Source organism: Pavona decussata, unplaced genomic scaffold (genome assembly GCF_977016875.1).
Source record: "Pavona decussata unplaced genomic scaffold, jaPavDecu1.1 SCAFFOLD_32, whole genome shotgun sequence".
NCBI lineage: Eukaryota > Metazoa > Cnidaria > Anthozoa > Scleractinia > Agariciidae > Pavona > Pavona decussata.
In genome coordinates this window covers 1,091,476-1,117,344 of record NW_028145455.1, presented here as the reverse complement: position 1 = coordinate 1,117,344, position 25,869 = coordinate 1,091,476, and the positions used below count along the sequence as shown (strand labels likewise).

At 38.0% G+C, this 25,869-nt stretch overlaps 2 protein-coding genes across 2 annotated transcripts; both read right to left on the bottom strand.

Moving 5' to 3' along the window:
- Positions 1–541: 541 nt before the first annotated feature.
- On the bottom strand, positions 542–13,136 carry LOC146484530 (calsyntenin-1-like). The gene is made up of 8 exons (XM_085104605.1): positions 12,954–13,136; positions 9,509–10,197; positions 8,643–8,880; positions 6,939–7,235; positions 5,860–6,386; positions 4,383–5,039; positions 3,197–3,471; positions 542–2,603 (listed from the first exon to the last, which is right to left on the bottom strand). The coding sequence occupies exons 1-8, from the start codon at positions 13,030–13,032 to the stop codon at positions 2,381–2,383; spliced, it is 2,985 nt and encodes a 994-aa protein (XP_084960731.1). The 5' UTR covers positions 13,033–13,136; the 3' UTR covers positions 542–2,380.
- A 3,826-nt stretch (positions 13,137–16,962) lies between these two features.
- Positions 16,963–25,748, bottom strand: LOC146484529 (protein LZIC-like). Its single transcript, XM_085104603.1, has 7 exons — positions 25,616–25,748; positions 24,044–24,148; positions 23,020–23,155; positions 21,960–22,058; positions 21,285–21,380; positions 19,812–19,893; positions 16,963–18,620 (listed from the first exon to the last, which is right to left on the bottom strand). The coding sequence occupies exons 2-7, from the start codon at positions 24,142–24,144 to the stop codon at positions 18,562–18,564; spliced, it is 573 nt and encodes a 190-aa protein (XP_084960729.1). The 5' UTR covers positions 24,145–24,148; positions 25,616–25,748; the 3' UTR covers positions 16,963–18,561.
- Between the last annotated feature and the right edge of the window lie 121 nt (positions 25,749–25,869).

The window sequence follows — 25,869 nt, the reverse complement described above, 5'->3', positions numbered from 1 at the left end:
ACAGTCGCCGCCGCTTTGAGGGAGTCCACTGTGCACGGAACTTGGATTCACCTCCAAATAGCGAGACACTCGGAGGCCATGTGCTACTTTTCGGCACGCCGGGTGAGTACCAATACTCAGCACCGCAAAGTTAAACTGGGCGTAGTCACATGAGCGCGCGGAAAACTTCACTTCAGGAACAGCCAACAACTGAACGGGTTACGATTTGGGGAACAGACCGTAATGTTATTCCCGTACCACGCTTGCAAACAACTCTCTTTATTTTAAGCGACCACATCTCAACAACAAGAAAAATAAAGAAGTCATACCAAGCGGCAACACTGATTAGGCGCGGGAAAAATGTCAACCTTGTTTAAAGGATAGAAAGGTATTTTTGATTTCCCAACTGGGTGACTGCGCGCGGGTGGGCAACTCTCCTTATCAATAAAACGACTTCTAAAGCATAGGAGTGGCCTGCCAGACCGCCTTTAAAAGGGTTTGTTGTTGTAACTGTGCTTATGAAAGCGAAAGAAAATGAAAGTCAAAGAAAATTGAAAACCACTTTCTTGAATAATACTGACAGTTTATTGCGAACCCTATACTTCCCTTAAAAGGGATTTTACAGGTTATATTGCATTATTTTTACTGCTATAATAACTACAACATGACTATACTTTGCGATTTAATATGCAGCATCCAGTTCTCTCCTTAGCGACTAACTCGCACGCCATTTTGCTTGAGTTCACAGAGAAAACTTCCATGATTGAAAGTGATGGTGAAATCTTGTTCTCGGAATTTCTTCTCTATGAAAAAGACAACTTTTGTTGTAAATCTTTCAAGCCTGGATTGTACCTTACGCGGTTTGAAAACCATTTCAAGTTACATGGACAATGAAAGATACTAAGCTGGCAGGCAACAAGCTTGAACATCACAAAGCATACTACAACATTATTACTAGCTTCTATATACATTCACAGCTATCAACCAGGGGCCCGGTTTTTCGAAAGCCGACTAACGCTAATCCACAATTAAAAGTTAACTGACGTTTTCATCTTTCTCGTTCAAAGTGTTTTTAAAAGTTAATTTTAAGCTAATGGTAAAGAAAAGTCCATGTCAAAACCGAGGGACCAAAATCTTTTGTTAAAATCGCAATTTACTAGTAATTAAACTCGAACCAAAGTTCACGTTAATCCACAATTAGCTTAATCGGGCTTTCAACAACTGGGCCCAGAAACACTACTTTAGCATATAGGAAAAATTAAGCAAAAAAAATTACAAGTAGTACCACCACATCCAGCCTACTCTGAATGTAAACTTGAAAGTGACAAAATTAGGCATTTGTTTAACAATGTCTAGAAAACAGAGAACAAATGTATTCAGAGGCAAGCTACAAAATGAATTCCTAAATGAAAATTACTTCTGATTTTCGGATAAATGAGGGTACATAGAGTCTAATTTAACTTATAAACATTGGTTTTAAAAAAAGTTCAAAAAAATAAAAAAAAATCAATTCAATAACAAAATTATGGAAATTACCCTGACTTTCACATAAGCATGTCCCAGACAACTAGACTGAGTGGTGAAAAGGAAAGAGAGGGTGCATAGAAGTAATGATATTTTTTTTCTTCACACCCCCTTATTCTCCAAACAATCAAAGCATAAGGAACAGTGCTGCAAAACTCAATATTTCCCTTACAATAAGTACCGTTTTCAAAAACACCCTTGTTTAGGTAATAAATACAAGTAACTGCAGGCATAAGATAATTTTCAGCCTACAGACCCCGTAATCTATTTTTCGTTGATAATAATCTACATTTAACGTTTTAAAGCCCTTCACATCAACATCTGTCTACTAGGTTTACTTTATGTTTTCCCTATGCTGAATTTTTTTTTATTAGAGGACACACAATTCATTGTCAAAACACTACAAAAAAATCTTTTACAAAATCACAATAAAACACCCATCACCCAAGTACCGTTTCTATATCAATCACCACACACCTTGTATAAATATGTTTGTCTAAAAAAAGACTTCTACGAAAAAGAAAGATCTACAAGAAAATTCTACAAAAGAGACAGGTAGTCACGCTTTGTGGCTTTACTGGGGCCTGTCCAATTGATTATAATACTGAAAGAAACAACTAGGAAATAACTTACAAGTGATAACAACAGTAGGTTTGTTACTGTAACATGAAGCAACTGGAAGCATTACCTCCATTGTGTTACTCTTTAAACCCCCTCCCCCCCCCCCCTTCCCCCTCACCCTTGCTAAGTCCTATTAGTACAAAGCAAAAACTTAAAGCTAACCAAATTAACTCGAAACAAAGCTTGCACAAAACAGATTACGTTATATAGTTCAAGGTAGACAGCAACTTAGGTTGATTGCCACTTGTCAAGTTGTTTAGATATCAGAGTTGTCCCACTCCAGCAGACCCTTAGTGGCTCCGCCCTCCTCATCCTCGGTGTCCGACTTGTCTGTGTTGGCACCGTCTTCATTCAGGTCCAGCTCCTGGAATTTCTGCATGGGATTGAGTGTGATGCGTACTCCACTCAGCCCTGTATCATCCCAGTACATCTCTTCTTTTTCATCTCCTGGTGGAACAACCTTCACAGTCTCGGGCCTCCTACAAGGAAGAAATCGAAACACTTTTTAATCCTTTAAGCTCCAACAGTACCAAGCATCTGAGTACGAATGTTGATAGGTAAATAGGCTCTTTGTTAAGTCAATGTTATTCAGCTTCATCAAGTATTACAATGTGGACACTGTACAAACTGGTTCTGTGGCACAGAACTGGTTCTGTGACCTTTTCAAATGAAATCCACTGACAATGTACAAGGTGGTTCTAACTTTGTATCAGTCCACAAAATCCTAAGGTGTGAACATTCAACTGAAAGCTGATGAGAAGTACTCTACTACAGTGCTGTTTATTAATTCATACACGGAAGTTCTAACTTTGAGTCTGTTGACAAAATCCTAACATTCAAATGAGAGCTGCCAAACTGTCTGTTATGTTGCACGAGGTGGTTCTAACTTTTTAGTCTGTCATAGAAATGATTACGTGTGCCGATTCAATTGAAAGCTATTGAGCAGGACTTTGTGGTGGTACTGTTTATTATGCTGTACAAGATGGTACTAGCTTTGATGATATGGACAGAATCCTTAAAAGTGACCATTCAAGATAAAGCTATTAGGCTGCAGAGGAAAGATTCAACTTACTGTCGGTACTTGTAGACGCCAATAACCACAAGCAAGGCAAAAATAGCAACACTGCAAACGATGATCAAAGCCATGATTCCACTGGACAAACCATGAGATGACACCCTACCAAAACCAGCCTCCATCGACACGATTCCAGGCAGCTCATCTTGCTTGAGGCTGCTCTTGACGGCATTAATTTCATACTTCTCCAAACCTCTGTTTGTATGAACAGTGTTGACATGGCGTCGTTCCTTATCACTCAGACACCTGCCATTCAGTGTTGACACCGAGACCTACACAAGAAGCCAGACAAAATCTATTTTTTAATTTCTTTGCACAGCAGTTAAGGAACAATATAAAATCCAAGTGAATTTTTTTAGTGGTAATTTATGGAAGTGAGAGTTGGTTTCTCACCCAGGGCCCAGTTGCTTGAAGCATGGTTGGCGCTAACCCGGGTTAAATGCCATGACAACCTATAGGTTTTAATACCTCTTAACCAATGGTTAGCCCAGGTGCATACTCATTTTTTGCTCTTCATTCTAATGATAACTGGGTGAAATGAATTTACTTGGGAATGATCTAATCCCTGACTTACGCACAGAACAAAAGTATCCATGCACAACTGTAAACCCAATTTCCTTTACATCCCACATTAACAAAACACATTTCTGAGCAGTGATATTGTCCCAGGACATAAATGCCTCAAGTAAATCCGGGTACATTTTAAGTACACAAACCCAGAACTATTTTTTTTGTCCTGTAATCAACTTTGATCAGCATTCATGTAAATGGACATGCAGCCCCATGGTAAAGAAATTCTAGGTTAGTGTATGTCTCACACGAAGTCTTTTTTTTTTTTTTGGTGGTTGTGTGCGTGTGTGCGTGTGTGTGTGTGTGTGGGGGGGGGGGGGGGGAGGGTACACCAAGACACACAACAGGGTTTTAATGTTTTTGATGACACAGTGGATGTAGCTGGTGCAATTTAGTTCTTGACTAATTAAACTTCACCACAAGAACTAACATCTGATGTTGCACACCATACCACAGCCAAATAAGAACTTTCCATTCTCGTTAAAACTATCACAATGTTTTAAGAATATTATGTTTAAGGGCTTTTTTGAAATCAATGGCTGATGCCTCATCACAAAACATCACTATATTCCAATCAGAAAAAAAGAAGAATAATAATTTAAACAATACTTACAGCAAATTCATGGTGTAAGGTAGCCGCCGGATCGAGGTTCACATAGACCACCTGCCTGAGAACATCCTCATATTCAGAAAAGTGGGCAACTCCTCGGAGGACAAGCTCTTTTTTGTTGAAATTCACACTCAATCCCTTCTCCTTCAAACCCTTGATGCCCAGCGGAAAGTTGAAGCTTTCACCTTTCTTGAATGGAGGATCAACAGTCACCACAGCTGAATCCAAAAAGCGCACTTTGTCAACTGGAGAATCCTCTTCCCTTCCACAGCCCTCATATTCAATTTCTAGGGTGTCAAAGATGCGCATCCCTTTCTCTTTTACAATCTTCCTCTTTTCCCAGTTCAAGCCAATGTCCGAATCCAGCCCTTGGATCACTATCACCGGTTGAGTGTTTCCTGCAACAGTGATGTCCACATTGATGGTAGCAAGAGGGACCTGGTTAAACATGGACAGGATCATCACTGAACGTTTCCCTGGTGTGGGCACCATGCGCTCGTTAATGTAGACAACACGCTGCAGTGCCTTGATGAAATCCCCAGGTGCTCCCACGCCAAAGATTCTGATGGTTCCAAAATCAATGGTCTCGGCAGAGAATTTCCCTGGTAGTGGACCATCAACATTCACATGCTCCTTGCATCCGATCACGCAGCGCAGGACCTGTGGAAAATGGCAGAAAAATGTTTGTAAGCTTCATTCACTGGCAGAGTATCCTTTTCCCTGCTCTAGACAAGATATACTTTACATGAGCACTTCATGATAAGTGCTCATCAAAATTATGCCTTAGTATTTAAATTCAGACACACTACATAAGTAAGTTTTTAGTTTGTTTCATAAGTAGGTCCACATCAGCTTTTATAGTTGCCTCAACTGATCACTTTATCAAATAAAGTATGTATGTATGTACGCTTGATTGCATGACCACTGATCACTATATTGAGAGCGTCCATGCTTGCGAGTCTGGCATTAGGCATAAGTGCCAAAGGGAATAGCATCAATTTTTGAGACATTCAAAAACAGACTGTTGTTACAAAGCCACGTTTCCACCAGTTTTTGTCTTGTTGGATCACAGAAGTGCTTGATGCAGAGTAGAACTGAACAGTATTGTTGTATAAGGAGAATAAAATACAGTGGCACACACCACTGGAAGTTACATCTTTGTGCATAGCAAGCCAACCGTTGTAAGCTTGGTGTTTATTCTCATTCCCACAACTCTAGCTTTCACAAAAGAAAAAAATACCGCTAATCCAGACAACCGACAACTCTACACTAGAAACAGTTAACACTACAATTGCCCCCACTGTTTACAACTAATTTGTTAACAAAAAAAATTTACCTTTACAATTATTGTAAAGGTAGGTGAGAAGGTCAGACAATATTGGAGAGAAACAAGAACAACTTCCTGACTTTTGTATTACAAATCATTTCCCTCTTATTTTGTTTCAGTAGGCCCTTTGAAAATACACAATGTCCCCCATACCTGTTCATGTAGAGTACTATTTGGCCTGATCACCAGTCCAGCTAGATATCCTGTAAACTTTTCACTGTAAACGCCTTCCTTGGCCAGATATCGTGCCCCAATGGACAACCTGTTCTTCAAGGTTGACTTGTGAAGGGTCCAATCAGGTGTCGCAACCACTGGCTGCTGGTGTTCTCCATCAATAAACAGCTTGGCTGCACATCCATTGGCAATCACGACAATGTGATGCCACTGGGAATCAAAGATGGATGGCTTGTACTGGAATTCTGCGTTGCAGTAAAGATCACGGCTGGCATGAATGGCTTCCCGTCTGTGTACAAATAGAAGTTTGGTTCCAGATGTTGACAGAGCAAAGTGCACACGATCAAGGCGCTCCTTGTCGGTGTTGGCAATGATGGTTTGCCGACCTTTTGACAGACCCATCTTGACCCAGGTGCTTATGGTGAATTTGTCACCAATATCCTCCGGCACAACACCATCAGGAATTTCAACATATGTTTTGCCATCAAAGAAGTAGCCATTTTCCCCTGGAAAAGACAAGTGTTGATTACTGAGATACAGGATGATTTCTCACTATTACTTGTATTAAAAGGAAAAATAAAAACACTTAAACATGCCCTATCTTGAACCATAATTGACCAAAGTAATGAGTTGAGGAAGATTGGAACATGACCTTTCAGGATTTTTGAAGACTAAACCTCACTGTGTGACCAGTCAAATGAAAGCTACAGTGCGGTAATGTACTTTACTGTGGTGCAGTTCATTATGTGGTTTTAACTTCTGACTCTGTGTATGAAATCCTAAGGTGGGACCATTCAAATGAAAGCTACTGAGCAGTACTTTCCTGTGGTGCTGTTATTATGCTATACAAGGTGGTTCTATTTTTTTAGTCTGTGGATGAAATCCTTTAATGTGACAATTCAAATGCAACACGCTAAGAATCCCTGTGACCTTTTAATTTAGTACTCTCGAAGAATATTCTTTGTGTCATGCAGTTTGGATTAGTAGTCACATACAAAATAATTGTTTTCCTCATTAATATTGAGCCCGAGGTGCATCACTTTTAGAAGAGAACAAACCTTTGTCTCCATTCTTCTTTGTCTCTGTTTCAATACTCTGTGTCCACTCTCTCCCAGTTCCAGGTTTAGGTAACAAATCAACAAAGTCACTCGCTCCACAGATTGTGTATGAATCTGAAGCTTCAAAGGTCTCTCTGTCACAGCCCATTCCTGCCTTTGTCACCAAATGAACAATGGCGGAGAAGTTAGCCTTTTGTTGCTTTTTAGCACACTCGTTCAGTGTGATGTCAGGAGTGACATAAGCTTTCCCAGTGCACTGTTGAAGTACGAGCTCATGTTTGGCAGGTCCAACAAATTCTGGAAGAAAAATTAACACAGTCAGTGAAACAGTTAAAATCTTCCATTACATGTTATTTTAAATTATTGAAATGGTTATGCTGAGAAGCTCGAAAAAAATAAAAATAAAATTAATCACTTTATTTAGTGTCAATGTATTTAGCGCAAAGCACTCATTGGACACCCTTTCCAGATCAAATTGGAATTTAGAAATGTTGGTTTTTGAAGAGAGGGGGAAACCAGAGTACCCAGAGAAAAACCTCATAGAGCAAGGACAAGCAACAACAACTAACTCAACCCACATGACGCTGAGTCTGGGAATCAAACCCGGGCCACACTGGTGAGAGGCGAGTGCTCTCACCACTGTGCCATCCCTGCTCCCCTAAAGCACCCATTCATGTTTAGAGTCAAATCTCAGTTCTATGTTTTTGGCCTTAGAAGCCCTCAAAGGCAACACTGAAGTAATTGCTAACATTTGAGTCCATTAATGAAATTAAGAAGTGTAACCACTGAAATGAGCCTTGAGCTTCACAAGGTGGTTCTAGTAACTTATGGTTCTGTGGATGAAATCCTGAAGTGTGGCCATTTAAATGAAAGCCACTGAAAATTTACTAGAAAGACAACTCAAAGTATGATCATTCAAAAGAAAGCTAACAAGGTGCATATTCAAAGAAGTGCTCACATTTTCATCTCCTTTTAAATGAAAATGTTATTAATTTGCATCCCGGTGTTTCAAGGGGATAAAAGGTTCACTTAAATGACAGACAGGTGAAACAGCATCCTTTTGACATTTTAAGAATCAAGATAACACTTTTACTGTCTTTAATAGGAGAAAAAAAGCTATAGTAAGGGTGCTTGAATTTAACCTAATACTGCTAATATATAGTAAAAATCAAGGATCTAACAGTTCTTTGATTTAAAGAGTCCCAGAAAAAACTATACCAGACAATGCTCCAGCCTTTTCTTGTTAATAATTAATGACAAAAAAGGAATGATGCCACATAGCAGGTCGTAAATTATTCACAAATAACTAGGGATTTCAACATCGCTCTAGCAGGGATTAATTCCCTGCTTATTCGGAAGAAATGACTTATCCTTTTAACTTATTGGTGAGGGGTAAAATCACAAACATGGATTTTGAAAGCAGTCTCTTTTTTCACCAGCTCACTAAAACTGTCAAAACAAGAAACATAATCCATGGATTGCTGTCTTTAACAACTGACTGAAATATACTAACTTACTTTCCACGCATTTTGCCCTAGCAACAACTAGTATTATGCACAATTGAAATATGTCAAAAGAATAGAAATTCAGCTGTCAGAAAGGAAACATTTACATAAATCGATGTCTACCTCAAGGCCACAAGTTGTTAACCACAACTTAGATCTTAAATTAAAAACTATTGCATTTTTTCACCACTAAACTTACCTTCATGGCATGGGGTTGCAACGGTGATGGAAACTTTCGTACTTTTGAGTGACATCATTCCACCGCAGTCCACAGCATCAACTTGGAACTCATACAAGTCGTAAGCCTCAGGACCCAAGGGAAAGTCAAGGCTGATCATGCCTGTCTCACTGACCGTAAACGGAAGGTTAAAACCTTCAACGATATACCTGCAGACACGGCCATTGATAATGCCAACGTCTTTGTCTGTAGCAAAAACCTGCCAAATCAAATCAGAAAAGAAATTCCATGAGGTACCATTCTGCATCAATAAAAAAGAAGAAACTTCCAACACAGGGCTGATGATAAAAAAAAAAAACAAACACATTCAAATTGGATGGGATGAATAGTCGTGGGTAAGAAGTTTTTTAGTTAGTTTGTACAGAAACCACCCTTTTTCCTTCACTAAAACTGCCAAAACTAAACATCAGGACTTTCCAGCAATAAACTACGGAGTTTTAGCAATGACGATAGTGACGGCAGTGAGAACATAAAAAAAACAATAGGCTTAATGACCAAAACAACAACTCTACACGTGCATTACACTTTTTGGTACATTTTTTTGCCGTCACTGCACAACTAGGACATGAAATTTCCTGACGAGACGTTTTATGGAGAATGTAAACTCACGATGGCAAATTTTTCTTACTCTTTCTAAACTTGGGTTTGGTCTCCAAGAATTCAACTCCAGGAAATTTAACCTACATTTGATATTTAAAGTGAATTGGAACAATCGCGAGGATGTCTAAAAAAAAGGGAATTAATTTTAATAGTGACGTTTTTGCTGCCGTCATTGTTGCTAAAACTCCATACTGTATTAACAACATACAACTTGCAATAAACCATACCTGTGTGATATTTTCATAGTTCATCCCACGGTTAATAGTTGCTCTGTAGTGCTCTTGCACAAACTGTGGCGGAAACTCGTTCACGTCGTCCACTTCGCATTCTAAGCTCAAAGGGTATGATGACTTGGGTGGTCTACCACCATCCTGAGCAATGATGTCAAAGAAGTAATCAGTGATGTCTTCAGCATTCATATCCTGAGTTGCTGTGCCTTTAACAGTTCCATCATCGTCAACAGTGAAGACAAAGGGAAGACCCGATTCAACGATGGTTACCTTCTTCACTTTACCAGCATCTCCATGGTCACTGTCAACAACCTTCAGTGGAGGGTTGAAACGGAGCTCTCGTGTGTTCTCAACTATATCACAGCTGTATTTTTCAAACTCAAATTGTGGTGCATGCTTGTTCTTGTTCAGGATATCAAAGCGCACAGTGGTATGTGCAACACATTCACCATTTCCACTTTCAGCTTTCACATGAAGAACATAGGATTGTGCTTCTTCATAGTTTAGTGACTTAACAAGCAAAATGTGACCCTTGTCATCAATTCTGAAGGGTGTGCCTGGTTCAGTGATTGTGTACTTCACAGGCTGATTGGCACAACCAGTGGCTCGTATGTGCATCACAGATTTGTTAACTTCATGGTATTCTGTAATAGCACGAGCATACTCTTCTTGTATGAAATCAAACCCTGAAAAAGAAAAAAAAAATACATTAGTCTTTAACTATATACAGCTAAGCCTACTTGAAAACAATTTGCTGGTCATGGAAGAGAAGTGGTCATTATAGGCAGGTCTCTATTGTTGCAAAATGACAAAATATGACCATGCCCATTGAGGAAATGTGGTTAATATCGGAGGGGGGGGGGGGTAGATGTTTGCAGATATGCTTGCTGCTAACTATACTAATCATTGTATAGTTTCAGAAAATATCCAACGCCCCAGAGAGAGACAGAAAGGATTGGAAATTCGGGGGCAGGGGGAGGAGCTTGAAAGGCCGACAACTTTTAAGTGAAGTAGTAATTTCCAGAGGGGTGGGGGCTTAGGAAAAGCTTGCTTCTGCGGGGAGGAGATGGAGGTAGACCTTTTTTGGCAGTGCACATTCCCCAAAATGGCTACATCCCAAAATTTGGCAGTGCACATTCCCCAAAATGGCTACATCCCAAAATTTGAGACATGTAGTCTTTGGAGAAAATTGTTTAACAACGAAACCTATTTTTTTGGTCTTTTTAGTGCCAACAAACCTCTTTCACCATAAGATTTCCACTACTTTGACAACCTTTAACCAGCTGCTTCCCCGCTACAAACTACCAGGAATCTTGAACACATTTAATGAGCAAAAGTTCTCAGTTTTTGTTTTGAAATTTGTTGCACGTCTGCTCCCATTTTACAGCTGCTTTTATGAACTTTAGGCAGTCCTTCTTTGATAATAATTATAATAATAATAATAATAATAATAATAATAATAATAATAATAAAAAAATAATAATAATAATAATATTTATTTATACAGTACATGATATAAATTACCACACCGCTGATGTGGTCCTGTCTAATTAAAAGCCAGGAACTATCTAAGAACTAAAATAGCTAAAAATTATTTGTACATGATAACATTAAAAGCCATTAACACTGCAAAATGAAACTAAAACTGCCCAAGTTAAAATTATGCAAATAAAAAACTATAGACGGAAATAAAAAATTCTTGGGAATCCTCAGCGGAAAAATACTTTCAGAAAAACACTTAATCATCACAATAATGTAAGCATTTTTGCATAATAAACAAGGTAACCCACAGTTGGCTAAATATGTAAAATTGGCTCCCCCATAAACTTGCCAAGTTACCCATAGGTTTTTTCATGAGACATTTGTGATACACATTTCCAGTTCCATCTCTGATTGTACATGTTAGTCTGCCATGAATAGAATACAACATGCAAATTTTCTTGGCACTGTTACAAATAACAAAGTGTAAATAAAGTTCCATTAAATGTGACAACCCTACATAACCATATCAAGAAAGATTAAAATATTTAGAGTACATACCCGACAGTACGCAAGTGCTTTTAGAGTAACCATGACCCCTAGATATTTATCCTTACTTTTCAAAAACTAGGATATTTATTTGCTCAGGGTTTGGTCTATTAAAATTCCCCGAAAAAACGCAACCGCTTCATGCTAATTAAAAATTCAAAATATTGGTTAAAGGGACTTCTATCTCTGTCAAAGCATCACGTTTCCTCTTTCATTTCAACGTAAAAATGGTTTTCGTTTCCTGATCTGATTACGAATTGGTCATGTTTTTGCAAGTTTGATACATACAACACCTAAAACGAGAAAATTCTTAGTTTGTACAGAAGTATGACCACACAAAGAGATGAAAATTGACGAAGCAAACTTTTGAATATATTACAGCCATGTGCGGTCAACAATCTGACATCTACCGAGATTTTAGGAGTAAGAAAGAGAATTAAACAGCTTAGAAAATGAATCGCTGCCATCTAAGAAGTTGCCATGGGCGAAATTTTAGACTAGATAGAGTGTAAATTAGCTAAACTTAATCGGCCATGACAAGGAGTTCTACAATGCAAGCGTAATTAATTTACCGTCGCATAGGCAAATAACGAAGACATGTCTCGAACAGTTGTTATTATTTCTAAGTTTTTAGATCTACCTTCTACATATACAAGCCAAAAAATTAAGCTAACGAACGGAACCTACTCTACTCTTTCAAAATCTAAATGTCCACAAAAACAATGGAACCAGATTGGTGAAAGTATTGTTCGAGGAGGAAAGAATGCTTCGTTGAACATGACTATCGAAGATACCCGCGGAAGCATTCACCATCATCGTCCTTTCCTGAGTCAAACAGGATCGAAATCCAGTTCACAGATTTCTAGTTAAGGAAATGAAGGACGAATAACAACAAACAAGAGGTAGAAAACTTGTAATGAAAATATAAAACATTCAGAGAAAGCAATGCAAGTTTGACTATAATTGGTTGTTGTAATTTTTATGCAATATGGCGTGCGGGTTTGTCGTTGCCTGAAAAGCCGCTAACCAAAAAACTTTCGGCACTTCAAGCTTGGAAAATGCCAGGAAAAGACAAAATTACCATCTTTCAACCAACTTGCACTTTCATAAGCGACGGAAGAACACGAGGAATGTGTATAATCACACAACCCAACGTCAGTGAATATCCGAGAGCAACTATGTTATCTAGAACGATTCCCCGTTGATTAAAGCGAAAAAAATCACTAACCGTACGATGTAAATAGGTTTAGTTACTTCCAAAACAGTGCTTCTGCTTAACACGAGTATACAGTGATAAAGAGGGTATGATTTTTGGCGTGTTAGGAAAACACAAGGCCGTTCTTGCTCTAAACGCACTGTCATCAAAAACCCGCGTTTTGAAGCCCACAAACATACAAGCTGATTTTGCACTTACTATCTTCCTCGAAGTCCAAACCCGAGCACAAGGCAACCAGAATGCTAAGAAAGCATACAAGAGTCGTTCCCGGCGACATCAGTAATGTTTTTAGAAGCCCACCACTTGAAATCGGAGAAGAAAGACCCGTGAAAAAATTTCGTCCTAAATGTGTAATCCAATACTCGTCGATTTGTCTTCCTTCACGCCAAAGGGAGCGTGACGTCACTGATCACGTGTTCTCACACCCGCATGGGAGTTTTTTGAGTTGAAAAGAGCTAAAAATGGGATTTGCATTCATTAATATTATTTTCTGGCTGGACGGTTTCAGTCTTTGATACAAGGAAAACTAGACACTGACAAATTTGTTGCTATATCGCCTGCAACATGGCAAACATTTCTTTTGAAATCACGTATTTGTTTGGCAAAATTTCAGACACTGAATAGGACAGCTGATTCCAGTTTGCAGGTTCATTTGAAAAATAGAGTCATGTATTGTACAGGGTTAGTGTATTTTCAATTATTGAACGAGTTTTGGTTGTTCTAGACAAGGGATAAAGCAAAACACGCAAGCGCGCGTGACTGAGATAGGATAAGACGTGACTCCTGCGCTTTAGAGACAATCGGTTCAAACTTTTAAGACAAAGTTTAGTTCTAATTTTCTTTATTTCAAATTTCTTCTTAACAAGAAAACAAGCAGTTACTGCTCGTCACACTTCTTTGGGTTGGGACACACAATCTTTGATATCAGATTTCAGATTTTTTTTATTTATGCACTATTTCAATAGTTTACTTCAAAAGGAAACATTAAATTACATAAATCATCAAAGGTAAAATGCGCGCAGTGACCAAAGGAGCTTAGGCTTTCGAGTTGGTCACTGCCACATGCAGCTAACTGGCGTATAACGTGCAACTAACTAAGTAACACAAAAACAAAAGACAAGACGAACTGAAACGTTTGAGTAATTTTTATAGACTTGAAACTGGATTCGGGCGGCTCTGAATCCCTTCCGTACATTTCTTTTTGAACTTTGCTGAACGTTGTATCTTGACATGCTGATTGCAATTCGATACGGTAAAAAATGGAGCTCGTATTTTAGTTTTAATCGCTTAAAATTAAACTAAAAGTAAAGCCGTTTTTACTGGCCAGGTTATATAATTGCTAGTTACCTATAAAGTCAAGGAAACACCTATAACTTGTTTACCGATAATTATGCATTTGTCTGATACCATTATTGTTGTATCACTACCATAAGGAGTTGTAGTACTGAATCCATTTTAAGTGCTAGAAAGTGCTTGAAACCGGTAGCAGCTTCCTTAAATCTAATGTCTGTTAGTTTTTTTTATTCATCATACTATCTGTTACCGATGTAAAAAAAAAATTACGCAGAACGTAATCATTTTAAAGGAAAATTTTTCTAAGAAAATACAATGCTGAAGAAAATTTAGGCTATGGAGCGAACAAATAGTGCCCGGGTTTTTTTATTGCCAAATGTATGTAGGGTAAAAAGCGTAATTATCTACAATATTTCTAGTTATAAAACCTTTAGAGTTATTGTTGACTACAGGTATATAAATCGTCACTAAACGGGTTGATATAAGAACGGCGGGAAACTGTAACATGCGTGCCGGACTGAGCGGTCCAACCCGGTAAAACATGAACATGTCACGCACCTAAAGCAGTACACAATAGTTTTCTGTCTTAGTACAGTGTATCGAGTGTCGGTCAGGTTCAGCTTTCAGTTTATTTCTCGTTTCGGTGTTATCGTGTTCTCCGGTGCAACGTCTTATTCGTTTCACCAAGAAATTTTACTATCAATAAAACCGGGGATACTTCTGATGAAGGACTTACGTCTCAGTGGCTTTAACTATAACTAAATGATCGAGCTCTGATGGATCAGAACATCTGTCCTTTCGAAGTTTTAAAGAGTTTATCAACAAGTCTGTTTAGACGACCTTTGTAAATTTGCAATTGAACACGGTTGATTGGGATTTGATCCAAAAAAACTAGCATTTTGCTTTGCAGACCTTCAAGTGGACATCCTTTGTGAAGGGCGACGATCCCAGCAGTGTGAAAATCTTGGATGTCCTCAAAATATAGTTCCACAAAAATATTTCGACTGAAAGGATTCTTTTGTAGCTTTGGTACAAAAATGCCCCTGTTCTTCTGGTAAGCCTCTTGAAGAACTGCCACGCCGCTTTGATACAAAGCTCCAAAGGCTGAGGCTGAGCGCAGCTTATAACTCGTGGCTCGGTTGTTGATTACAAGATCTATTAGGGGTCGTCTAACGTTAAACTGTTGAGCTCTAAAGCTGAACATTCTTGCCCTGTAAACTTCGAAAATGGCTGGAACGGTAAAACGAGCTATGCCGTACACCAAATCAAGCATGGTTATTATGGCTTCCCGGGAGAAGTCGTCGGCGTTGACGGGAATGATTAGCTTCTGCGCTGCGGCAAGAGCCATTTCGGTGTAGACTGCGAACGAAGGGTTAGTGTCGATGAAAACGACCCACGAATTGTTATCTGTTGTTACTCCTGGTATTACAAAACTTTGCATTGGTGGAACGCCTGGTGGAACGCCCGGTGGAGCGCCCGATGGAACGCAGCCCTCGTAGCCCTCAATAAAATAGCGGACGCAAGAAGTGATGTAGACCCAAGGGTTGTAAGTGGGAGTAGCACATCCCTCTCTCATGTGGTCGAGAGAACGACCAACATATTCAAGCAGCATGTCACCACAGAGCAATCCAAGGTTTGGAGGTATTTGATGGTTATAATCGCACACGCGAGTCAGGAAATTTCTTGAATTAAATACCACTGGGACCATTGGTAGAGGCGAGGTAACCCCCGAGGTAACTTGTTGAAGGTAAGAGCTTATAGTTTTCCCTTCAGAAACCAAACAGGATAGGTTTTGAGTTCCAGATGCAAGTGGAGAGGACAGCAACGCCATGGTCACGTTTGCTTGAGGACAAAGATCTATCACCAAAACTTTTAGTTCTGGATGTCTTTTTGCGTACTGTGTGGCCATGTGGAAAGTTAGCGTGGTTTTGCCGACTCCTCCTTTGTTGTTCCAGATCACGTAGGAATTTAAGAGAGGCATTTTTATCGGTGTGAATTAAAAGTGGTCTAACTCAGTCTCTAAACAACACACCTAAATTGTTCCTACTCTAACTTCACATGGACGGCTGGAATCTGCATCAGGTGAGCTGTCAAATAACCAATCAAAAGACGTTCCGGTTTTTCCAAGAATTGGGTGGGGCAGACTCGCGTGAATGGAGCTGAAGTTATCTTGCATGGTGCTTTTTATAGATCTAAGAGAGGTCAGGGGACCGATCGTTTATCTTGGTCAAGGAGGAAGCGGTGGGTTTCTGAAACCTCTAGTGCACAGAAATTATTCCCTCACAATAATTTTCAAAGAAAATTTTTACCCCTCTGCAAGCTATAACGTGTATGAAACTTTTGGATGCAAGAAACCACAAGACGCAAAATAAACTGTTCTGAATACGTTCCGTTGCCGGATCTCTTGTAGTAGAAATGCACGTGCCGGACGTCACTTTACGTGTAAATAAACCACACTGATTGCAGGGCTGACACTACGGCAAAGGGCTTATTTATTTGGGCCAATATTTCAACTAGTACAACTAGTCTTCTTCAGGGCCAGAGTTACAATCAGAGTTGTAACTCCGGCCCGAAGAAGACTAATTGAAATATTGGCCCACATAAATAGAGTAGGTGAGGACAATAGTAAAGTGGAACAATTCATCACAAGTATAGATTGGACAAAAGAAAGAATGCCAAGACTTTTTTCATTAGGAATCAAGTTGTTTTGTTTTGTCTGAGGGACATGCAAAATAATTCTGTCACGTATTCGCTATAAATTTCATATTTTTTTAGTCGGAACAGAACTTGTTGTTTTTCTCGAGTTGTACGAGATGGTTTTTTGGTATATTCGAAGTGGAGTTTGACGAACAATAAATACAAATCCTGCACGTAGTGGAGTTTCGTGGACATAGATTTGGAATTAACGGAGTGCTTCAGGTCGGCAGTGAATGCTCACCTACTTTCTTGAACTTTATTTTTTCTTTTCTTAGTTAGCACAGCACACATTCCTGTATTTACATCTATTTTATTGCATTCACCTTGAAACTTGCAAACTGTCCAAGTGACGATTTTTTAAGTTTTAACTGACGGTGCCTTCTTATTACTGTGCGGGAAAAGCAGATCTTAGCAAGGGTCATTGGAGTCCAAAAAGAAAATTGGGGGTAACCACGCATTTTTTAGAAATAACCATAATTCTAAAAACTGCTAAAAAAAACAAAGCAATGTACGGCTTTTTTTTTTTATCAAATTGAAGCTTTGTTGTCTCTGAAAAATGCATGGTTACCCCCAATTTTCTTCTTAAATACCAAGAGCACTTGCTAAAAACGAAAAACGAGCAGTATTAACAAGTGTAAAACAATTAGTTTTTGCAGTCCTCTTAAGGAGGTGGCTGGCACAATATCTTGTGCACAGCAGCAGAGTAAGTGGCGCAAACATGTCAGGGGTGACGTGGTGGGAGTGCACTCACCACTGCGCCATCGCTGCCCCTCCCCTCCCCTTTGCCAAAAAATAAATTTGTACGTTCAGCCTCGGGCCAAAAATATGATGTTCTAATATAACTGAATATAAGAAGAAAAAGAGTGTATATCATTCTCAGGAGTGCTCGCTTAATACAGGCTTGACTGTAAGGACAAGCCTGGTGTAATTCATCGGATATTTCCTAGCAAAACACTTGAAAGTATCGCATAACTACGTATCTATAAATCAAACTCATTTTGCAAATTGGTGCAGAAAAAGGAGGGCTATGACGGATGAGGAAGATCCTTTGTCTTTACCCCTCCGTTGGCGCCTTGCATTTTTGGAAATATATATATTGTAACAGGTCAATATGAATTATCCATATGATCGTGAAACATTTTTAACAACGAAAATATTTTCGAACTAGTTCATTATTTTTCCTCATTAATCACCGTTTGACAAACTCATTTCTACATCATAAACATGTTCTCCCAGTTTAGGTTTCTAAGAACAGCACGTCAGGTACATCGTCCGGCAAACAAGGAGGAATTTTTCAATGAACGACTTAAAACACAAAACTGTGACATTTAAGGCGTTTTCCATTTGTCTAAACTGGCCACCCAGACTGGTCAATTTGAAAACGGAATGTACCAATTTGAAGGATAAGTTTTATCCTGGTCCTTCGAATTTCTTCAAAATAGCGCGTATCATTTTCGGAGTGAAGATTTTTCAAGATTTCGCGGCGCCATCTCTTCAAAATGACGCATTCGATTTACAGATTGGCCCACCAGACCGGCCAGTTCCGGAGAACGGAAAGCACTCTTAAATTTAAAATTTGCTGCAGGTAAATAATTATTATATTGTTTTTTGCCACAACCCCACATGTACCGTTGTGAGAGCTAAATTTGCTCCAAACGGCATGCTGTAAGATTGTTGCCACAACAATGTTATTTATAAACTTCAATTCACAATCACCTTATAGGATCGCTGCAAAAAGTTTCCTCCTGTAATAAAATAAACAAATCACTACTGTAGGTAAACTGAGTGACTTTAAAATTACAGCATCTGTGTCAGTTCACTTTTGTGCATCTTCTACTTGTGACCCGGCCACTTTAAGAAGTTTATCACCACTCCCTGGAAATTAACAAAAAAAAATTAGCCTTACTACGTACTACCTGTAACATTTTCCATCAAAAGCACCTATGCAGTAACTGTACATATTTTCTATTTATTAATGACAGCTGAGGTGGCCTCTCTTATAAGCCTGGTGGTTTCTTGAGGTCTCCTTGCCACTGTAAATTCTATCATTTCTTTTTTTTTTTTTAGTAAGGCAAATAAATAAATGATGACGAAGATGTTTATTATATCTCTCAGTTAGTATGCCAGTGTGGTTGGTTAATTTTGCAGGCAGTATTTCACTGTACAGCCTGCTAAACTTCCACTATAGTTTCCTTTCCCGCGCACCCAATAAACCTCACAGATATAATAAAATATCTTACTAGCCTTGTTTTCTTGGTCCGTACTGTACGTTACGGATCCTCGTTTTTCCCTTTGATTTATGCTCGCACGCTTGTGCTTGGGCCATAAATCAACGGGTAAAAACTTGGTCCGTTCAATAACTTACAGTATGGACCTCAAACTCGGTTAGTAAGAGGTACGGAATTCTCTGCTACATTTTCGAGTTGTGACGCACTTGGGATGTTTGGAGAGCACTCAAGAAGCTAGAGTTGATCTCATACATATACAGTGCCTTGAGCAACTCTTGCACTTCTCTTGCGCTAAACTGAAAAAACATTTTTAACATTTGTGTAATTACACATTCGTGTGAGTTGAATTAAACTGGCTTGGAATTAACTTGACTTCTTCAAACTTCCTGCACGTATCACAGCTCCATCTTTATCAACATATGGAATACAGTAAAAACCTGCATACAAGAGCATGTGGATTAAGAACACCCAGGCTGAAATTTGGTAAAAAAGGAGCATATATATAAGAACACATTCAGCCTGAAAATTGACAATTGTTCTTATATATAAAAGCTCTTCCCTTTTCAGTTTAATAGAACAAACAGTGTCTGTAGCTTTACTGTGGTATTGTACTAAGATCTCTGTATTTTCTCTCAAAGTTATGTATTTCATCAATAGCTAGTAAATCCCTTACATTTTATTAGAAGTAAAAAATTAAGAACACTTAAGAACACTTTCAGGCTGATTTCACCTAAAATACCCGATATATAAGAACCCAATCAGCATGAACCCCAAAAATGGTTGTTCTTGTATGCGGGTTTTTACTGTAGAATGCTTCCTTGAATACACATGTTCTTACCCATACTCTCTGAAACTTTTTCAAAGGTACTCAAAGCTGCGTTAGTGTTCACTGCCAGGAATTCTGCTTCTTGAGGTTTGAGCTGAAATAATAGATTCATTGATAAAAAGAATTTTTTTAGCCAGACCAAGTCTAATTAGCAAGTGTTAACAAAATGAACTTCCACTATATGTTTCAACCTTGGATACTGATCCATGTGCAACCTTTACAAAAGGGTCGGGGGGGGGGGGGGGGGAATTTTTAAAACCCCCAAACCTGTGGGGCTTGTAGCATAATCAAATACAACAACATATGGAGACAGAGCATTCAGTATATAGCTATTTCAATTAACGTTGTCGGATATTAAAGCCTGAAGCTTACCCGACAACACCAAAAGGTAGTATAGGAAGCTTTAAACCTTCACAATTCGGTTGTAATTTCACGGTTGTCATGAGATTACAACCGAATTGTGAAGGTATAAAGTTACCTATACTACCTTTGGCGTTGTCAGGTAAGCTTCAGGCTTTAATATCCGACAACGTTAATTGAAATAGCTGTACAGCCGTTCCCTCATTATGGAACTCTCTCCCCAAGCATCACTTCCTCAGTAACTGTAAAGAAGTTTAAATGTAACCTGAAGACTTATTTATTTAAAGTGTTATTATTTTTTTACTATCAGCTATCATCACTGCACATTTTGACACAATCCGGGATTGTAAATATTTAGCTGGTACTATTTTTTGTAACTTAGGTTTTTAGAAAAATAATTATAATTGTAAAGCACTTAAGAGACTTTGTGGTAAGCACTATATAGGCTTTGTATTTCCTCTGATTTGGTCACCATCATGCCACGGTGTGCTGGTGCTGTTGTATACCTCTGCCACTTTGCTGAACAGGAATGAATTGAGCTGAGCGGGCAAGTCTTGTAGTCTCATATGATTTCTTAAATTATGCCCACAATGGTCAGTAAGTATTTTAAATATTTGAAAAATATAGAATTTTGGAAAAGAGTATTTTCAGTTTCAAGCCTGGTTCTCATATGCCACTGCCACACCTGTAGTAATTGTTGGCAAATTATTTACTTTATGCTCTCCTTTTAAAAATTAATGAATTCCGTGATGGATTTTACCGCTGTGGTAACGCTGAATAAATGCTCATTACATAATTTCATGGCTAGCATGCCAGAAGAATAATGCTGACATGCCTGCGAAGTTGTGAAGTTGGACTCAAGTGACCTTCACAGGCACCTCGGCAATAAAGACACAGGATATCTTCTAATACAGGCAGCTGATGTTCTCATATGCCACTGACAACAATGTCAATGTCAACAGTATCCCACTTGGTACTAACACAGACTGTTGCAGCTTTTGCTGGCAGCACATGAGAACCAAGTTTTACTTTCTATTCCATAATCACAAGTAAGCTGCCTTCACAAGGCTTGAAATGAAATTAGAGCTTTAATATGCTACTTATTGTTTGTAGCAGATAATTTACCTGTTCTCCAAGTTTCTTTAAGGCTGTTAAAATCTCAACTGCCTGCTGTGTGTATGCTGTTTGACTTAAGTGGCCAGTCTTAAGATCTCTTTGCATCTGCAGGGAATAAAATGGGTTAATAATAATAACATCTGTTATAATATATACAGAATAATTAAAAAAGTTTTTGAGAAACATTTCAAAGCAAAAAAAAAACTAGCGATATAAGAAAACAACAACATTTCGCTGTCTTCATGACAGCATTGTCAAGTTAAAATGTCCGTGTCAAAATGTAGTGAAGAATTTATGAACAAATACGAAAGAAAATGCAGTGACGTATTATGAATATAATAATTATTAAAGTGTAAAGATTTGGAGAGCATTTTCTATATGAAAAAGTTCTCTAATAAAAAAATCTCATCAATGAGGCAGTCCAGTTTGCTTTGCCATTTCCTCAGGATCGAAAGGTGCTTCATATCAAGGATGTTGGCTTCCAGGTTGTGCCTCTGTTCCAGCTGTTGATCTCTCATGCTTTTCAACGCAGAGGTGTTGGTGCATACAGCCAACATAACCAATATCGCACAGATCACATTTAATTTTATAACTGTGCACAATGCATAGTTGGTTAACAATTATTGGTGGTTTTGGCTTGTGTATCTATAATTCATCCACTATAATCAAGTGGTTCCTGTATACCTCTGCAAGTCTTTGCCTTAGTTGCCCCGGTTGTTTCTTCGCAAACAAACGAATCACTTCTGGAGTTTTAAAAGCTTCACTTATAGCTGCTTGGATTGCCTGTCAATGACAACCATACAAAAAATTTAAAACAAATGTGGCTATGGCAGTAATGCATGAAAAATTATAAGCAGTTGCGATAAGAAAGCCTGAATAAAATTCAGCTTGAATGGGATTTGAAGCCATGACTTCTGTGATACCAGGGCTAAGTGCTATACCCATACACCAATGTAAACCACGATGGTCTCTCATTTATTAATTCTTTCATCTACACTTGACCATTTCCAAGTTGTTTTGAACCTCATTATGAAAGCGAGGCTAAGTGCAAAGTTTTTGTTAATTGAAAATTATTTTTCATTCATATGTAAACAAAACTGATTTTCATATGAAAAGTTTTGCACTCAACCACACTTTCATAGTGAGGTTCACAGCACCTCAGAAATGGCCTATTCAAATATGTGAATTACATGCTACACAACACTTCCAACAACTGTACAGTTCGTTTAAACCTGGCTCAGGTACATAAAGCTAAATAATTTGCACAGAACAACATTTATATACATGAAATTTCATGCTCTCTAAACTTCATACTCAGTAAACTACACCCTTGTCTACCTCTGTAAAATGGCACACCTTGCCTGAAAAGAAATGTTATGCCATTGGTGCTGCCAATTTGAATGTGCAAATTAAAGGATGTAAAGTCAGTTCATTTTTTCCTCTGTTTATTTTTTTTGGCTTAATTCACCCAGCCCCTGGGAAACAGAGAGATCATGAAAGAATATGAAGATGTCTGTAGTAAAGTGTGGATCTTTTAGAAATCAAAGAAGTTGAAATTTGAACTTATCTTAAAAGTATGAAAAGGCAGCCCACATCTGCAAAACTGAGAAGTTTCACCAACGACACCAATTTTTTTACAGAATCTCCCAATTCTTTTATTGAACCTCCCAGATTTCCATTCTCAGTTCGTAACCAAAATATGCATCTTTTTCTAATAAATTGGAAATAATAATGTGGAAATTACCAGTTGCATGCTGCTTATTTCATCAACCAGAGTCACATTTCCAGCGGCAAATTTATCCAGCGTATCCTTGAATTCTTTGAGTTGTTCCACTGTTTCCTTCTTTGTTTCTTCATATTCATCATCGTCTAAGTCTTCCCTGAAAAGTGGCAACATCAATAAAGGTGCAGTAGTACCATTTTTTGATCACCTCAGTACACCAAAGTAACAAGCTTTCAAAGGTTAAATATAAAACTCCCAAAGGCGAGGGTAGGTGTGGGTGGTGTGGGGGCATTCCCTCAAAAGATTTATACGGGTATGTGATGCTCAACAGGGTTGTAATTGTGGACTCCTGATTTAGAATGGGTATCCTGTGATATAGTAGTCCTCCTGTGCACAACACACAGGTTGCAGGGGGTAGCTAATATTGCAATGATTTAAGAAATATAATTTGTCAAGAGAATTCTCTATGAAAAAGACTGATTTAAGAAATATAATTAGTCAAGAGAATTTTCTATGATTTAGGAAATATAATTTGTCAAGAGAATTCTCTATGGAAAAGACTGATTTAAGAAATATAATTAGTCAAGAGAATTTTCTATGATTTAGGAAATATAATTTGTCAAGAGAATTCTCTATGAAAAAGACTAGTTTAAGAAATATAATTTATCAAGAGAATTCTCTAAAAGACTGGGTTTAATTGCTGTTCACGTTTTTAAGCTTCCATGCATTTGCAGCATTGTATTACTTCCCAAATTTCTATTATTCATTTATTAATTTCATATTTTGAGATGTCGGCATCAGCAACCCCATCCTGCCTCCCTCTGCATGTTTAACCCTTTGAGTCCTAACAGCGATCAGTATCAAATTTCTCCTTGTACATAATATCAATGCTCATTCAACCCCTGAGGTCATGAGAATTAAGGATATGATCACCCAAGTAAGAAGTTGAATTTTCTTGATATTTTAATAACTTCTCCTCAGTACTTATACAAGAAAAGTATGGGGACAAGATAGGAGAATTTGTTCTGAATTTAAACTGCCTTACTTGCACTCTTCTAAGTCAGCTAGCTGTGCAACAAGTCGATCAAGCTGCTCCTCAAGATTTTGTTTCAGTTTCTGAGTCTCACTCTGTCCTCTTGATGTCATACTCCTGGAAACAGGGACACGTCCTTAGTTAATTTTACAATAACTGTCAAAATTTGCACACACTGATTGGCTAGTAGCTAGTGCCTATAAGAGTACAGACAATAAAAATGATGTCAGATGTAACGTATACTTTTTCTCAACGGAAAATAAAGCTTAAAGTCATCCTTTTTACATGTTATTGTAAAAAACAACTTGACTGCCGTCAATAACATGGAAAAAGTATGACCAAAATTGGCATTATTTTCCATTGAGAAAGCACCTGGGTTATATCTGACGTCATTTTTATTGTCATAACATGGAAAAAGTATGATCAAAATTGGCATTATTTTCCATTGAGAAAGCACCTGGGTTATATCTGACGTCATTTTTATTGTCATAACATGGAAAAAGTATGATCAAAATTGGCATTATTTTCCATTGAGAAAGCATGTGGGTTATATCTGACATCATTTTTATTGTAATAACATGGAAAAAGCATGATCAAAATTGGCATATTTATTTTCCATTGAGAAAGCATGTGGGTTATATCATAGTCCATGCTGGTTTTTGGACATAAGATTCAAGGAGTTTTCAAGCACTAAAAACTTAGTTTTCAAGGAGTATTCAAGGCAAGTTTACTTTGTTTTGCACTATGTTTCGAAATGTTTTCATTGGTCAACAGCAACTTTAAAAAAGCTCCCTCGGATATAACCTAGCTGTCCCCGATTTTGAAATCTGTGCTCAATCCCTAAATTACTTTGATACAATCGTAAATTATTTCCCATCCGAACAAAAATTGAAGGAGCTTTTATTATTTTCAAGCACTTTCGGCAAAAATTCTTCTTTTCAAGGGCTTTTCAAGCGCCCTTGAAATCTAAAATTAAATTCCAGAGCTTTTCAAGGACTTCAAGGAGTAGCACAAACCCTGTTATATCTGACATCATTTTTATTCTCTGAACTCTTATAGACAATAGCTATGAGCCAATCAGTGCATGAGAATTTTGACAGTTATAAAATGCATTTTAGATCGCAGTTTTTTTTTTTGTTTTTGCTTTAGCTCAGCTCAGATTTTTACATGTGGCCTTGAATTCCTTCAGGAAACAATGCTCCAATGTTTATCCACTTCTCTCTCAGTGCAGTTCCAATCAAAAAGATTTTTAAAGTTCAATTTACAGATCATTAATTAATAAGCTTCACACACGTTAGTAATAAACTTGATTATTGATAAGTTTGTAACTTGAGGATTAAGTTAGCTGAGATGCAATTATAAATAAGAAAATAGATTATAATGTACACTTCATATTAAGTTTATTCAGCTCAGCTGCAGGCCTGCTCGTGCAAGACGCAAGCCATTTGTATTGTTCTTGCTTTATATCTGGGTACATTGTACAATTATATACAGCTATAAACTGTACAACATAAGTTTACTAGTCACACCAATAAACAGATTTGATTTCACCATTAATTGCCGAAATACTGAGTTAGATCTTACCTGAAATTGGACGCTTGCCTACGTTACCTGATTAGGTTGCAAATGTTGTAAATAGGACTCCCTGCTTCTTGTTCCCAGGCTTGCTCAATTTCAATATCGGGGAAAATTTGGAAACGAAAACAAAAGATTCCCAAACCGAGCGTACATTTTGAGTTGTCAGTAAGCTGTAACGCATCCAGCAATGACAAAGTTATTTGAAAGGTCGATAGAACAGCATGACTTTATGGTATTGGAAATTAATGAAGAAAGCGTTC